The 17,255-nt window shown below is 30.6% G+C and overlaps 2 protein-coding genes across 3 annotated transcripts; both read left to right on the forward strand.

The window, feature by feature from the left end:
- Positions 1-1,116: 1,116 nt before the first annotated feature.
- On the forward strand, positions 1,117-12,034 carry Acsf2 (Acyl-CoA synthetase family member 2). 2 transcript variants are annotated; one of them, XM_018453848.1, is made up of 8 exons: positions 1,117-1,148; positions 4,697-5,019; positions 6,886-7,069; positions 8,389-8,598; positions 9,908-10,042; positions 10,613-10,726; positions 10,828-11,064; positions 11,668-12,034. In XM_018453848.1, exons 2-8 carry the CDS (start codon positions 4,823-4,825, stop codon positions 11,965-11,967), a joined length of 1,377 nt encoding a protein of 458 aa, XP_018309350.1. In that variant the 5' UTR covers positions 1,117-1,148; positions 4,697-4,822; the 3' UTR covers positions 11,968-12,034. The 2 variants fall into 2 exon arrangements, with proteins under 2 accessions (XP_018309350.1, XP_018309349.1); XM_018453847.1 differs by lacking the exon at positions 1,117-1,148 and adding an exon at positions 3,494-3,701 and having other exon boundaries at positions 4,494-5,019.
- Positions 12,035-13,448: 1,414 nt separating this feature from the next.
- Positions 13,449-15,366, forward strand: LOC108726344 (splicing factor U2af 38 kDa subunit). The gene is made up of 5 exons (XM_018453849.1): positions 13,449-13,596; positions 13,684-13,771; positions 14,561-14,627; positions 14,714-15,002; positions 15,083-15,366. The coding sequence occupies exons 1-5, from the start codon at positions 13,553-13,555 to the stop codon at positions 15,315-15,317; spliced, it is 723 nt and encodes a 240-aa protein (XP_018309351.1). The 5' UTR covers positions 13,449-13,552; the 3' UTR covers positions 15,318-15,366.
- The last annotated feature ends 1,889 nt before the right edge of the window (positions 15,367-17,255 follow it).

Below are 17,255 nucleotides of genomic sequence, written 5' to 3' on the forward strand. Positions count from 1 at the left end.
ACGAGCATATGTCTATAGGACTTTTTTTCTTAGTTTTTTACTCCTCTACACGCTCCCGAAGTTTTGCCATTTAATTTGGAAACACCCTGTATAATAAAATATATATAATAAAAAAATATATATAATAAAACATCCTTAATTGGGTTCTTATGATATCTTTATCATTTGTCATACCTGAGCCGTCATATCTGAGCCCGCGAAGCTCTGTGATTAGTGAACTTTAATTGCGATTAATTTAAAAACTATTATAGCCTTGACATTTTTATATTAGAATTTTCGTCACAAAATTATTTCAAGAATAAATCCTTAAGAGGAAATACGGTAGTTGTAAGACATTCTGTATATTTTTAACTTAAATATATTCCCCAACGAAAAGACCAGAACTAAATTCTAATTTAGTAAAATTAATAATTTTTTTTATCAGTGTACATCATAAACGTCATAGCGCAGTGCATACATTTTTTGTTATCATTTTGAAAATATGTATGAAACATCCTCATATAAATAACGTTTTGGTATTGACTTTGGATAAAGGAGTAGATGGAACTTAATAATGTCAATAATAATACTGATATGACCGTGTTAACAACTGTTCACTTATCTTCATTCATATTTACTCTATTGCATCATCAATGCATTACGAACGTCTTGCTAATAATATGTTGACAATCGCATCAGTTAAAGGAAAGCGTTCTCCGCATTGCGGCACTCCGCTTCTGTTCGGTTATTTCTATTCGCAATATATTCTGTGTTAAACGCACTAAATCACTAGACGGTGTTTCTTAATTTATTCCACAACTGTTTTAGTGTACTTCCGCTTATGTGTGTATATGTATGTGTGTATATAATAAATAGAAAGAAAAGCTTGATAAGATTGATTAGAAAAAGAACGGAAGATTAACAGAAAGTGAAACGATTTATTGCAATTGTATTGATAATATAAAGATTATTACATCACTTATGTAATATGTGGGTAGTTTGATAAATCAGCGATCTTTTTACTTTTCTTTTTAAATAAAATTCGATTTATTTTTCATCATAGTCTACTTTTAAAAAGTTTGACTTAGTCTATATATAAGTTATTAACTTATATACAGAAAAGGCATATCACATTAACAGAGTGGGGACTAGATATTTCTGCACTCAAGGTAAAAGAAAAAATGCACCTCTTCAGTGATGAAAAAATATTTTCTTTTACGGCGTATAAAATATAATAAAGAATAATAGTAATGTTTAAAAACAATTAAAATAAAGGGCATTTATCACGAGTGCTCGATGATAAATAGACGACTATAAATAGACGTTTCGGGCCCGATGTGAGGTCGAAACGTCTATTTATAGTTGATGATTATGTTAAAAATTATAATTGAATGTATTTTTAAGTATTGACTTCGGAAGAAGGTTCGCCATTAGACATCGAGCACTCGTGATAAATGCCCTTTATTTTAATTGTTTTTAAAAATTTGACCACGTATTGACAATTAATGAGTAATGTTTAATATTAATTTAATATTAATATTAATGTAACAGGAACATAATCATATGTACGGTCATCACTAAAAAGTCGCAATAGTTTTTTTCGATGGATTTCGGAACTCAGTCTTATCGTAGACAAGAACGATTGAACATAAATGGTTAGATCCATAAGTAAGAACCAATCACTCGGTGAGCAGGCTGTATATTCCGCAATCTATCAGAAAAAAGTTTCAATTTTCTAGTTAATAAGTGTAGAGTAGGCGTTACTTTTTATAAATTTTGGGTTGCTAAATTCAAATTCATAAGCTATTTTGCTCCATCACGTCCAATTTTGTAGATAATTTTTAGAGAAGAATGATAGAAAATTTGTGAAAATTAAAAAGAAACATTGAAAAAGAACAAAAATAAATATGACAAATGTTGAGTCCGCTGAACGCAGCCAATACTATACTTATACAAGATTTGTGTGTTTAGGAATTATGAATTTTTAAATGCTCTGTATATGAATCTGAATTTAAGTCAATTTGCTTCATAATCACATCCAGTTTTTGTAGATAATCGAGAAAAATGATGGAAAGATGCAGCAAAATTAATTTAAATTTATTTTGACAAGTTAAATAAAATGCAAGAAATAGAAAAAATTTTTGCTGTGTCATTCAGCGGCTCGGCCATCGAGACTCAAGCGATAGTGAAAGGAATCATAGGCATCATCTCAGAAATCAGACCAAAAGTTGCATCTCACGCCAAGCACTGCTTTATTATAAGCTAGTAGTAGCTGGAGTCTTGATAATTTGTAAAGTATTATAAAATAATAAAATATTCTTTAAAAACTTAAAAATATTTGTATGTAAAAATAGCAAACAAAATTAACTAACTTACTAATTTTCTAACTTATCTTCCAAAAGTAACATCTAAAATCTATTTCTGTAAAGACCTTCTATGACTCATGCAAGTTACCTGACTGTCGCATAATGTTACTTTACATCGATTTGTTTTATACGCATGTTAGGTTATAATATCTAATATTATTAGTAAAGCAAATTTTTTTGTATTTCTTACATTTTATTTAATTACTTATTTACCACAATATATTTAAATCAGTTCTTTCTGTGCAATCGTATTTTAATGTCATATATTTATTTTTGCTCTTTCTTCAAATGTTTCTTTCAATTTTCACAGATTTTCCATCATTTTTCTCGATTATTTACAAAAACTGGATTATGAAGCAAATTGACTTATAAATTCAGATTCATATGAAGAGCATTTAAAAATTCATAATAGCAGCTCGCTGCTATTGATGTGTTCTTTCAAATCTAAAATGCTGATTGGATGATCTAAAAGAATACACCAATAACAGCAACCGCTCACTCAACTGTTGAGTTCGCTGAACGCAGCCATTATTTTATTCATCAAAAAATGAAACAGAAAATTATAAACATAGAGCAAACACAGAATATGTTTAAAAATCATCCATTTCTAAGTTATTAAAAATACTTTCTTTTATTGTAAAAGATATTTCATACGTTATAATATATTCACAATTAGTATTCTCTCTTCAGTGCCTCATAACATATAGTTAATTTTAGCAACCTAATCGTTGTTAAGTTTAGAAACGATTAGGTTGATATGTTATCTATATGATATGTCTAACATTTGTTTAGTTAAAACAGACACACGCATTTGTAGTAAGTGAGAGAACTTTGTGCTATATATTTCTAAAAGAAAAGTTTATTTCTATACAAATATATGACGTATCAAACGTTTCTTAAATTAAATTAAAGAACGCACTTTTAGAAATCATTTAAAATTGATCATTATAAAATTGATCAGAAGAATTTTCTTTGAAGAATTTTGAATACATTTGACACTACGGAAAAAATAGCCTATCAACAATTATTAATCATTTATGTTTATAAATGTTAAATGGAAATGTTATATTAAGATTATATTTAAGAAGGAACAAGATGTTGATAAGAGAGAAATAATTAAAAAAAGAGAATAACGTTGTGTGTGCAACCAAGATAAAAATTTGACTCGTACTAGAACGTGCTTTAACATAAAGTTTAGTGAGTATCTGGCCTGCTTACGCTACACAAGTCTGATCAGTTTTTCATTTAGAAAAATGCTTTCTTTATTTAAATCGGTTTCGCGATACGTCGTGTCCGGAATTTTAAATCATCAGTATCACTCGCGTTGCTTCTCTATGCTGCATCTTAATTTTAAAGGTAAGTAAAGAAACGTTACAATAAAATTAATTATATAGCTAATAAACTTCGAGATTTAGTATATCTACAGTATAATAAATTTAAACTATTACAGTACTTAGTACTTGAATTGTATTATTATGGAACGCTGTGGAATGCTGAATCAATAGAGATAGTTTCTATGTCTGCACAATCTCCGTTATTAACGATAATTTTCAATAATGTCAACATAGCTTGTAGTATAAGCAATTGAAAATAAATATCAAATTACGAATTATTTCTCAGATATAAATAAATATTATTGTTCTTTCGACCACACTGAGAAAAAATTATTATCAGTGTTTTATTAACATTATTTAACAACAATTTAATATACACTTAGAGAAAAAGACAAGTATGGATAATTATACAAGTAACAATATACAAATTTTATATGTAGATCTAATGTACATATATAATAATATATATAGTTAAATAAAACTATTTTATATATATAATTATTGCAATTAAAGTCAAATGATTACAAGAATTTGTAAGTTCAGTTTTACTTGCAATAATTATAAAATAGTTTATTCAACTATATATATTTTATATATATATGTTAATTCTCTACATATAAAATTTGATACTTGTCACCTATATAATTGCTATTACTATCAAAAATGCGTTTTTTTTTCTTTTAATGTGATAATAAGTTTAGTTATTAAACATTTGAGAAAAATCTTCAGATATAAAAGTACATGAACAAAACATGATCGATGAGGATCGAACTTGCTGCTTTTGAATTTCATATATTGCGATAAATTGTTGCAGAACGACGTCAACTTCGAAGATTGAATATCCAAGCAAGGGTCAATCTTTCTCATGCAATCAAAGTCGCTCACATGTACAATCCCGGTGAATCTCCTATACTGCATAAAACTGTTGGACAATTATTAAGTGAGGCAGTTGCAACATGGCCCGAACGGACTTGCGTCGTTTCGATTCCTCAAAATGTCCGTTTAACATTTACTCAGGTTCTTCAACGAGCCGACTCTTTGGCTGCGGGTTTCAAGAAATTGGGTTTGAAAAAGGGTGATCGCTTGGGCATTTGGGGTCCGAACGATTTGGAATGGATCATAACTTTTCTGGGTGCATCAAGAATGGGATTGATTGTCGTCGCAATTAATCCTGCTTACCAACAGAACGAATTAGCGTATTGTTTGCAAAGAGTTAATGTAAAGGCGATTGTTTCACCCGAGAAATTCAAAACGCAGAATTATCCAAAGATGTTGCTCGTCGCCAAGGAAGTGTGCCCTACTTTGGAACATATTATTATTTATTCGCCCGATCATGTGACGTAAGAAACCACAATTGATGTAATAATCGCAACTAGAGTATTATTTGTCGCACGCTCTCAAAATATAGTGTAGTGCACGAGAGAGAGAGAGATACGTTAATTATATCTTTAAGTTGGCTAATTAATAATAAATAATTTCTAGCACTCTCGTGAGAGCAGCAGTCTTTTAAAGAAAAGAATATGACTTTCCCTTAATAGCAACTTCTTTAAAAAGTCACTAATTAATAAACTCTAACAGAGCATTTAAATGGCGCGATTATTGCTTTTGGTACAATTACGACTTTGTTCTTTCAAATAACTATGGCGCTCACGATCTTTCGTGAGCTTTTATAGTATGTTCACACATTAGAACGCGATCGCTTCACTAATCCGTGAATATCGCGTGAGTCCTCGCACTTTGACTGACAGAAATCTTTTGCTCGACTTTACGAAATGGATTAAGAATGATTATTGTATCAAAACGTATAGTGCGCCCACATTTTTTAAATGTCAGTTTCTGTATGGCCTACGATGTCTATTAGATTTTAAAAATTGGTCTGTCTAAATTTGTTTAAAATGCAAATAGATCTCCGAATTTTTAATAAATTTTTTTATTACATTAAAAAAGTATTAAATATAAAATTAAATCTAAAAATTAAACTACATTTAATTAATATTAATTAAAATTATTATTATTAAAAAGTATTAATTAAAAAGCAATATTTTTTTATATATCCTAATATATTAAAAAGAAAAATTATGTTGTGCTTAATTTAAATCTTATTATAGTAGCTAAGTATCAAAATAATATAACAATTTGAATATTCCTCTTGGTAAATGGCTAAGGTATAAGCGTTCTGTTTCATGACATGAGAATATCGATCTGAGGTCGAATAGAAGATTGAACGACTTGAAATACTGAGAAGGGTGACGGCGTTTAAAACGAAACAGTTTTAATGTCGAAGAAAACGTTCACCAGTAATTTCATCGAGCACCATTTCTTTGAAAACGTTTTCTTTGTTTTTTTTTATTACTTTTGTCATGCGTTCTGTGCGTATGTCTCTAATAAGAAATGATTTGAATTAACATCGAGTCGACCTCGATATAATGCATTATAATATCAATGATTTCGACATCAGTTAATCGCATAGATGTTATAAGACGCATGTAGGTCATGTATTCTCTGATCTTAGCATATCTCTCTCAGTAGCTCTCTCCTCTCTTCAGTTTTATATATCAGTATCTTTTTTTTTCAGCTCTCTTTCCGTCGAAGTATCGAATTGAAGAGAGATGCTGATATTGTATATAGAACGGAAGAGAGTTGAAAAAAAGAGAGCAATATGTTCCAATTCAAGCTATCAACGGCTGCATTTAGCAGAGAAAGCTGAGAGCTTAGTAATTCTTTAATATAATTGGTTCTTATCTTTAGTTTTTCGCTGCATTTAAGTGTATTTAAAGAATCATTGATCAAGCGCTCATTGATCAGTTTTCTCTGCTAAACACAGCCACTCTTTCTAAACCGAGAGTGACAATTTCATAGAAATACATATTGCGCAGTTTTTATTCTTATTACATCCATTATGTCAAAATTTTACACCATGATTACATCTATGATTTATTAAACGTTGATTCGATATCCAATTGATGGTCATTTCCCGCTGAGGTTTCATTGCACTTCGCGGATATGGGTTCTCGCAAATTTCTTTTCTTCTTTCTGCTGTATAGTCCTTGAACTTTTACCGATCAACCGATTTGATTAATAAGCGTGCCATATGGAAGAATCATGGTGCAATTAGGTTAATAGCTTCACCGAGGTCTATCCATTCGCTCTCGCAAACATCCTGCCATTGAGGGAATGTAAATGATACCAGCATGTTTAATTTATAGCGGTACGCATCGTTTCGCTGACGTCGAAGTTTCGGCAACTAAAGCGGAAGTAGATGCGATCAACGCCGAACAGAATAAGATATCATGCTATGACGGATGCAGTATACAGTTCACGTCCGGTTCCACCGGAAATCCCAAAGCCACGGTCCTCTCACACAAGAGTCTTGTAAACAATAGCAAAGAGGTGAGATGTACAAACAGAAAAATTTGATTTTATTAGATAATTGCATTATAACTATAAGTTTTCGGTTTTTAATATTCATTTTTTTAAATGTTGTATAAATATTACATACATATTTTATATAAAGACACATAATAATAATATGGCTCAATAAATTTAAAAACACAATAAAGAAAAAGGGCTACGAGTCAAAAATCAATCGTTATAATTTAAAAGTGAAAAAATAAACAATTATATCATTAAGTCAAAAATATTATAAACTTTAATAGGAAAACAAACGTTTCGATTGCGATCGGATCATTATCAATGTTTACATAAATCAATCGGTATGGTAAAACAAATATAATGAAAAATTACATGAAGGATCGAGTAGAATAAAGAAAAATTATACAATTATAAAAATACTTCGCTCTCTCTAATTGTTTGAAACGCTAACATGAACATAGTCGACGCGCATGATTATTGAAATCGGTATCGGTATTTGTGTCTTGCTGGCAGTTGATATGTCCGAAAAGATTGTCAATACATGTTTTCTTAAGTTATGTTATCGAATTCTCTCGAATTGGAGACAATGCGACGAGAACGATTGTCTCCAATTTCATTATTTCTGATTGAGAATTCGCTTTTAAATTTTAATTTTTAAATTATAACGATTGATTTTTGGCTTGTAGCTCTTTTTCTTTATTGCGTTTTTTTATATATAAAGCTTTATTCGAAATATTATTAAAATATAGACTAAACATTATATGTAATATTTATTATAAATATAAATAAATATTTCTAATAAGAAAGTATTTTTTACTTGGATTATAAAGTATGTCTCATTAAGTGTTTATGGAAAGTTATAGTAAATTATTAGTAATTGTTAGTAAATAATTATTAGTAATTATTAGTAAATGTTATAATAAATGTTTATAATCTGTGCAATCTAAGACCACAAAAATATATTTACAAAATATTTAAAATAAATCTTATAAATATTTATAAATATTTTGTAAATATTTTATAAATAGTGATGCTGATAGCCCTAATTCGTTTTCTCTCGGGAAACATGAACTAACAGTACAATATTATAATTTCTTACTCAATAATACAAATGTAATATAACACGTGTTGTAATAGCTCATTGTAGGAAATTATAACATTGATGTTACTGTTAGTTTGTGTTTTGTAGAAAAATATAATAATAATTTAAAGTGATTTTTTTCATTAACTAAGTTTCTTTATATTTCACGTCTGAACTAAGTTGAGTGAAGTACATACTTGCTCTGTCGTGTTTTATATCTTAGAAAGAATCGTTTTATGTATTTCTATGTTGGTAGGCTGCGCGAAGGACGAACATAACTATCGAGAACAAAATATGTTTAAACATGCCGCTTTACCATGCGTTCGGCATGGTAATGGGCCAACTGCTTGTCTTTCACACGGGAAGCACCCTCGTCATAGAAGAACGCTCCTTCAATCCGGTGAAAACCTTGGAGGCAATAGCGCAAGAAAAGTGTGCCATAACATATGGAACGCCAACTATGTGGGTGAGCAAGAACAAAATAGATGCATGCCAGATTGTTTGAAAAATTTCCGTTCGATATAGTTGCAAGTATAAGCATATTTCACGATAAAATTTTAAAGATTGTATAATTAATGTATTTCAGAGTTGGGAAGTAACGCATATGTTACTCTTGCAACGCTGTTACCATGATTATTATTTTTTTCAATGATTGTTACTTTTTTGTCTGTAATGATAACAGTAACGTCATTACATTTTTGAGACTATAGTACACATAAAATTTGAATAGTAATATGTAAGTAGTAAAAATCAACATTTTTTGGATTTATTACTGCTTTATATTATTGCTTTACGTCTTTACTGTGATTGACCGATTCGTTTACTGCTTATGTTATATGCCCTATGTCTCTACTGTGATTGACTGATTCGTTTTATTGCTTACGTCTTACTGCCTTACATTTTTGTCGTAGCTTTTATAATAATAGTAACAAATTCAGTCACTATTTTTATCTTTACTTTTACTTTTAGTTCCCCTTATCTTTATATCACACAGAAGAATGTCATTTTATCGCTATGAAAAGTGATTATTCAATTTTCTTTCTTTCTTTTAAGTAACGGTTATTATATCTTTAATAAAGAATATTTTCTTGATAAAATTTTTTAAATATATTTGTCACAAATTTTAGAAAAACTAATTTTAAAAATTATTATGTACGTAAAACAGGAATTTATTTTCTTTTAAAGAATATTATAAAATTGATTGAAGAAACGATTTCATATAATATGAGTAACGGTAATAATTACTTTTTATGAAAAGTACATTAACGGTAACGCATTATTCTTATAAAATAACGTTCTCAGTCCTGATGTATTTAATTATGACATTAAGACAATCACTATTCTGTGACGATGTGTTATTAATTAATTGTTAATAGTATCGAAAATTAACTGGGCGCCGTAAAAATATGCAATGAGTAACCGCTAGTCATGCTTCCTGGGCGGAATTTCAAATTCCGATGAAACTTGTAATGATTCATGAATAAATATCGCTAAACTAAACTTTGTTTATATTTGTATATTGTCACAGTTTTACCTTTTGTACAATTTATTTTCGATATACCTGTTATAATGATAAAGTAAAATAATCTCTGCATTCTTTAAAATTGACAATTTTCATTAGCATTACATTTACAATTTAAGTTAAAATATAAAATTTGAAGGAGCTTAAAACATAAAATTTAAACTTTATTCATGATTAATCGGTCACTATTTTTTAAAAAATTTACAGAAAATTAATTTTTTCATTAAGTTGAGTTTCATGTATGATATTATAGGTAAACTTAATCGAGGCACAGCACCGATTACAGCTACCGATAGACAGTCTTGAGGCAGGAGTTACCGGTGGTGCACCCGCGTCTTCTGAACTCTTCAAACGAATACGAGGCGTGTTAGGCTTTAATGATATAATGGTAAATTCAACCAAAGCCATGGCTCTTCGATTCTTCAGCTTTAACAATTATTTATTATGATGCTACAGCATAGTAAATTTTAAAGATTAATTTTAAATTTTAGAAGATAATTTTAATATTTTTAATAAGTAATCAAAGGCTCAGCGAAATTCACTGATAAGAAATAATGAGCTATAAGTTGGATATAGATGTTTATATTAACATAAAAATGTATTGAACAAAATGTAACAGTAACAAACATTTACGACATGTAACAGTAAAAAACATATCGAGTATTATTTCAAAAACAATTAACTTGTTATTTATGTTAACTATGTTAATTATGTTTATTTATATCATTAATTTATATATATATATATTTATCGGATGACCTTACACTGAAGATGATCTAATATTCGAAACGTTATTATTGCAGTTACATATTTCACTCAATATTTTTATAAATATAGGCATCTACACATCCAACTTAGCTTGTAATCCATTACTTCTGATCATTTAATATTTGTACATATATTTATTTATATATTTATATAAGTCCCCCTGTATTGTGAGATAAACTTTTAATTCCAGAGCATATATGGCCTCACAGAAACAACAGCTATAGCATTTCAGTCGATACGTGGAGAAGATAACCATCTTGCTGAGACCACTGTTGGTCATTTGGGGAATCATATTGAAGCGATGGTATATACCAATTTTTTATTCTGCAAATAGTTTTCTCTAATTTCGATTTTTAACATTTTATGATATATGTATTTTTTTTTACGTACATCTTTGCCGACTAGATCGTCGATGAAAACAATATGGTCGTTCCTTTTGGAAAACCTGGCGAACTTTGGATTCGCGGTTACAGCACAATGTTAAGTTACTGGGACGATGAAGAAAATACGAAAAAGACTTTGACGAAGGATGGCTGGTTGAAGACGGGCGACCAATTTGTCTTACGGGAAGATGGATACGCTACTGTAGTCGGAAGACTCAAAGATATGCTTATTCGGGGAGGAGAAAATATTTTCCCTAAGGTGAGTATCATGATTCATAGTGTGTATGATTTATATTACTCATTCATTACTTAATACATCTTATTTTTCAGTGAAGAGTCGATTGAAAATATCAAATAACATTAATGACATATTTTATAAGTAATTCTTTTTAAAAAATGGCAATATCTCAAGCAGAGCACATACAGCTTCAAAATGACGTTAAAATGAATTGTGATTCAAAAAGTGACTTTTAATAATCATTTTAAAGCCATTTTGATGTTATAATGTCTTTTTGTTCTAGTTGGGATTTAAATTTCTCGAAGAGAGATTAATTCCTGTTATCGATATGACAATTCCAAATAATTTATATATGTAATCTTGATTTTGGGTTTTCGTTTATTGAAACAATAAATTAAAAACGATAATAAACAATTTTATTAAGACCGTATATGTGAATACACAACAAGTAAGAGTTTAATGCCTGTTACGGTAGAAGCTGGATCTTAGATGCTTTTAAATAATTTCTACTTGAATTTATATACTAAATATGTAGTTGTTTAAACTGCGCACCGAAATTAAAAACACATAAAAAATTTTTAAGGCTCAATTCGAAGACTTTACCAACTTCAAATTTTATCATAGGAAATCGAAGACTTCTTGATGACCCATCCCAAAGTAATGCAGGCGCAAGTTATAGGAGCATATGACAAGGTGTATGGAGAAGAGATTTGTGCATGTGTTCAACTTCGCGACGGTGCAATAGTTACAAAAGAAGAATTAATAGATTATTGTAAAGGCATAATAGCGTACTTTAAAATACCGCGTTATATACAGTTCGTAAATAAATATCCGAAGACTACTACCGGAAAAATTCAGAAATTTCGTCTAAGGCAACAAATGGAAGACAATGGTGTAATACCAAAAACTCCAAAACTTTTGTAACAAACGTATATAATAATGACAGGCTTTGAAAAAATATTAGTGGAATTAAAAATTTAATTAGGTTCATCGCGAGATTTAAGTAAGAAATTAATTAAAGAATTAATCGACGAAACTAGGAATGATATATATTAATAATTAATTGACATGTTATACGTAACATTACGAGAAATACTAGTTGTCAACGTTGTATATTTATAGAAATATTTTTAATCTTCTGCAATCGCAAAATATAGATACTAGCTATTTTATTACAATAAACAATTAAAATAATAATTTTTTAAACATTAATATAAGAAACTTTTATATTTTAATACACTATTAATTTAGACAGAAGTTATACTTAATTAAAATAGTAAATTACAAGAATATCGACTAAGCATTCGTGCAAAAAACATTGTAAAATATAATATCTTGTAACCACTTCTCTCATCATCTAATAAAATTTTTGTATAAAGAATACAACGATCATACATCTCACTTGGAATCATCAATTCACTAGTGGCTGCCAATGATGCATGAGGGAAGTGTCAGATATTTGAAGAAATGTGTATCGCTGATGATGACTCAAAAAAGAGTCGAAACGTTCGTATTGAAATATATATTCAATTAAATACTGTACGGAACAGTATTATTTAATCACGCTCCAACAACCCCGCGTTATACTCTCATTTACCTTAATTTCATTACTTTACAGTATTAAATTTTTCTCAGAATTTTTGTATGAATTGAAACATTTTACAGAAATACTGAGAAAGCCTTTTCTTAGAATTTTCTATACAATTGAAATATTTTAAGATTTCTAAGATTTTTCTTTCTATATAATTTCTGAAAAAAATCTTTAACTTTTCTTTATATATTTTATAAAATTTCATAAAAAATTATACAATAAGAAATCTTAGAAATTTAAAAAATATTTCAGAATTCACGCATATAAAAAGACCATATAAAAATAATTTAATAATTTATATATATTTATATTTTACATCGCTTGTGCTGTACACATAAAAGATTCATGTAAACTTAAACATTTACATATTCCATGTAAATGTAATCTCTCTCTCTCTAAATTTCAAAACATTATCTTCGAATAAAATTTTCCTCGAAGAAAATGTTTTGAAATATCTTGAAATATACGGCACAACCTTGAACTATAAGGGGCTGTGCACAATGAAAGGAATAGAGAACAGGTAACAAAGAATAAGAATTTCAACCTATCAGAAACTGTGTATTCCACAATACATGATTTCTAATAGGTTGAAATTCTTATTCTCTATTCCTTATTACTTTTATTGTGCGCAGCCCCTAAGGTCTGTTCCTTTTAGCTAAACTTCTTGCACGATACATCTTTTTTCTTTTTCTCTCTAACGTAGAGAGAAAAGGAAGCCAGATGAACCGTACAAGAACTTTAACTAAAAAGAACAAACCTGTAATTCGCTGTTATTGACAATGCTCTGTCGGTAAAACAGTATTTCGATGTATTCATGGTCGTGGTCGTATTCGATATGTTACCGGATATTTAAAAGCGGAAAGATCTGTTTTTTCTTGATACACTTGAGACACGCTCGAGTCAGAGGAGTTTCAAGTCATGGCTGAGTATCTGGCGTCAATTTTCGGGACTGAAAAAGACAAGTAAGCGCCAAATCATGTTTTACATATCGCTGGTTTACACGAAAGAGGTTATGATCATGATGTAAACTTCATTCATTTCTCTTGCAGAGTCAATTGTTCGTTTTATTTCAAGATAGGCGCCTGTCGACATGGAGATCGATGTTCGCGAATTCACAACAAGCCAACTTTTAGTCAGGTAAGATTTGCTCATTTTTTTTTCACATATTTTTGTTTATATTTACAATAATTTGCATATCTCAATGTTGGTATGTATAAGGCTTTTTATAAACAACATTTATATCTTATGATTAAGATTGCAAAACTTTTGTCGGTTAAGGCCCAGTTCCACAACTCAAGATTAACTCTTAATCAAGGTTCAATTTGTTTCTCATCTCTTTCTAATTCTAGAATTGGAAAGAGATAATGAATAAGTTGAACCTCGGTTAAGGCCCAGTTCCACAACTCAAGATTAACTCTTAATCAAGGTTCAATTTGTTTCTCATCTCTTTCTAATTCTAGAATTGGAAAGAGATAATGAATAAGTTGAACCTCGGTTAAGAGCTAACCGTGAGTTGTGAAACTGAACCTAAGAGTGAAGGCTGTGACACAGACTTTTACACAACGCATAACGCATAATGAACGAATGCATAAACGAATCTTTCCAACTAATCAGAATCTTTCCTGCTCTTCCATTCCAAGGAAAAGAAGAATTTTGATTGGTTGATTCCATTATGCGCTATGCATTATGCGATATGCAAGAGTCTGTGCTGCGGTCATTAACTGTGAGTCGTGGAACTGGGCCTAAGTATGTTACTCTGTCACAACTGTGGTAATTTTGCATAATAATTAATACCAGTATTTGTCTTGAATTTAAACAACACATTAAACCTTAACATAAATTAATTGTTAAACGGATCCAAGAAATTAATAGAATTAATTTTATTATCACGCGATACATCGTTTATGCAAAGTCTGTGTTCTTCAGACATGTCTACTGCAGAATCTTTATGTGAACCCTCAGAATTCTGCGAAAAGCGCCGATGGATCTCACTGTAAGTACACCGTGTTGAACTTTAATGAGATTATTATGTATTGTATGAAATGAGAGTTATGTAGTTCGGAACATATTTTATGACAGTGGTTGCAAACGTATCCGACGAAGAGATGCAAGAACATTATGACAATTTTTTCGAGGATGTTTTCATCGAATGCGAGGACAAGTACGGCGAGATTGAAGAGATGAACGTGTGCGACAATCTTGGCGATCACTTGGTCGGAAACGTTTACATTAAATTCCGAAGAGAGGAAGATGCTGAGAAGGCAGTCAATGACTTGAATAATCGTTGGTTCGGTGGCAGACCGGTTTACGCCGAGCTTTCGCCCGTTACCGATTTCCGTGAGGCCTGCTGTCGTCAATACGAAATGGGGTAATTGTGAGCTAACACGATTTAAAGTACATACTTAATAAATAGGCATGAAATTGTATACGAGAATTGTGTGCGTCTAGCGAGTGCACGCGCTCCGGATTTTGCAACTTCATGCACTTGAAGCCGATCTCCCGGGATCTCCGTCGATATTTGTACAGTCGGAAGAAGAGCAAGGGTCGATCAAGATCACGATCAAGGTCGCGAGGTCGCGAACGCAGGAGGAGGTCCCGATCCCGAGAGAGAAGATCTAGATCCAAAGAGCGACGTAAGGGAAGAGACGAGAAGGGCAGAGATGGTCGATCTGGTCGCTATTAATAAAATTTATTCTTACATTTATAATTAAATTTAGTTTCTTATTAATATGTGTCCTGTTCTGTTTATCCCGATTTCATTTGATTCTTGGTATTTGAATAAATTACAAAAAATTATTTCTTTATTATTAAACAAATAATAGGTTAGAAGTTTGCGTAAAAGATTTTATGTCTAATTCTTAATTTTTTTTTCTTCAATGTTTTATCATTGTTCAGTGTCGAATTACTGTGGTATTGTGACTCGAGTTCTGTAATAATGATATAGACGGCAGCACCGATTCACCGAGGTAAACAAAATAAAGTTGTATTTTTACAAGATGTAATTTTTGTGTATGCATATTCTTTAAAATAGTTAAGGTGTATTCAAATTTTTCGTTTTTGCATTAAAAGATTAAAAAAAATGTCTTGTTGGTGTCCTGATTTTCCTTTTCTATTAAAAAAATAGATATTAAGGGTAATAAAACTAAAAAATGTATATATTACAAATGATTCATTACACAATTTATGCGTATTCAATTTTATACATTTTTATTTTTTAAATAAGACTAAGAAGATTAAGTAATGAAGTTTTTAAATCATAATGAATTTCTCAATAAGATAATTGTATATTTGACATTTCGATATTAATTATTTTAGCAATATTTTGGAAACAGTGTTTAACTTTAAGATAAACAAGAATTTATACATAAAATCTATATAAAAATTCTTTTTTATCAAATTTTCTCTTTCGATATTTTCTACTAGAAACTTGTACATTTGCCACAAGATGTCACTTGTAGTATCTTGTGTCATGAAGTTTTATTTTCAGTTGCTATTATTACATAAAAAATCATTTCATGAATTGTTGCTTGAAAAACAGCATTTGTTTACAAAAATTAATTTGTGAAGAAAGAACAATTTATATAAATTATAAGGTTATGAAAAAAAAGATATAGATGTCTAAGAAGTATATTATAAAGTTATGTCATATTATATTATATTCAATCGCAATAAAATTCTTGTATACATAGATTTTATGTATTTCAAGATATGAACTTGTAATAAGGGAAACAAATTTCTGGAATAACTTCCGACGTAAATGATAGATTCCTTCCTACTAATAGTAGCTTGGAATCTTCGCGCGGTGTAGCTATTCGCGCGAGCCAAGTCTTTATTCCTTTTTATTCTTATTTTAATCGGTACCCGAGCATATTTCTTGTCTCGTGCCGACCAACTGTTGCTCAACAAGTTGTTGTTGAAAGATGACGCGAAGGTGCAACGGGCGCGCGCGCGCAGCCAAGCAAGAATAGCAAGAAAAAAAATTAGAAGGGAGTGGAAAAAAGAAAGGAAAAAAGGAAAGGAAAAAAAAACTCAGCGGGAAGAGAGGAAGCGAGAGAAAGAGGGAGAAAACGCATGGCTTTCAAGGAGAATCACGTCTCTCTCCTCGAAATCGGTTCATCCGAACCGGGCACGTGTTTCGGCTGGGCCTAATTGGCGGGACTCTCGGGGCCTCTTGCCTCGCTTCAAGACTCTGAACGGGCGTGCATTACCTCAGCAGATGGTGGTCGTGATTGCAGCTGCCTCCGATGAACACCTGCCTTCTTCTTTGGACGGCTATCGGAATACCGATGCCCGTTTTCTTCGCTGTCATGCACTCACTGTGCCATCGTTTATCTCGCTTTCGAGATTTATCTTCATCGATTCTGCGCTATCGCCCTTTATTTAAAAAAAAAAAAAAAGAAAAAATGATAATCGCGACCAGAGAAATCAATATGTGACGAGTTGTAGCCGATTTTATTAATGTTCAACACATTCATGCTGAGAAAAACGCAACCCTCGATGATACATTCTGTCGTAATACAGCTACATAAAACATGGGCGATTCCGTTAAACATGTACATAATTATTCGTTTGCGTCCATACATGGAATTCGATTATGGATGAGCTGTAAATGCATCGCGGT

Source organism: Mycetomoellerius zeteki, unplaced genomic scaffold (assembly GCF_001594055.1).
Source record: "Mycetomoellerius zeteki isolate Tzet28-1 unplaced genomic scaffold, Tzet1.0 scaffold41, whole genome shotgun sequence".
Classification (NCBI taxonomy): domain Eukaryota; kingdom Metazoa; phylum Arthropoda; class Insecta; order Hymenoptera; family Formicidae; genus Mycetomoellerius; species Mycetomoellerius zeteki.

What these genes read in the sequence shown, in the direction of transcription:
- LOC108726344 (XM_018453849.1), top strand. Translation starts at nt 13,553, where the DNA reads ATGGCTGAGTATCTGGCGTCAATTTTCGGGACTGAAAAAGACAA. An exon ending in TTCGGGACTGAAAAAGACAA is followed by an intron (nt 13,597 to 13,683) that starts GTAAGCGCCAAA and finishes TTTCTCTTGCAG; the next exon opens with AGTCAATTGTTCGTTTTATT. An exon ending in TGTCGTCAATACGAAATGGG is followed by an intron (nt 15,003 to 15,082) that starts GTAATTGTGAGC and finishes GTGTGCGTCTAG; the next exon opens with CGAGTGCACGCGCTCCGGAT.
- Acsf2 (XM_018453847.1), top strand. Translation starts at nt 3,599, where the DNA reads ATGCTTTCTTTATTTAAATCGGTTTCGCGATACGTCGTGTCCGGAATT. An exon ending in ATGGAACGCCAACTATGTGG is followed by an intron (nt 8,599 to 9,907) that starts GTGAGCAAGAAC and finishes ATGATATTATAG; the next exon opens with GTAAACTTAATCGAGGCACA. An exon ending in TAGGCTTTAATGATATAATG is followed by an intron (nt 10,043 to 10,612) that starts GTAAATTCAACC and finishes TTTTAATTCCAG; the next exon opens with AGCATATATGGCCTCACAGA.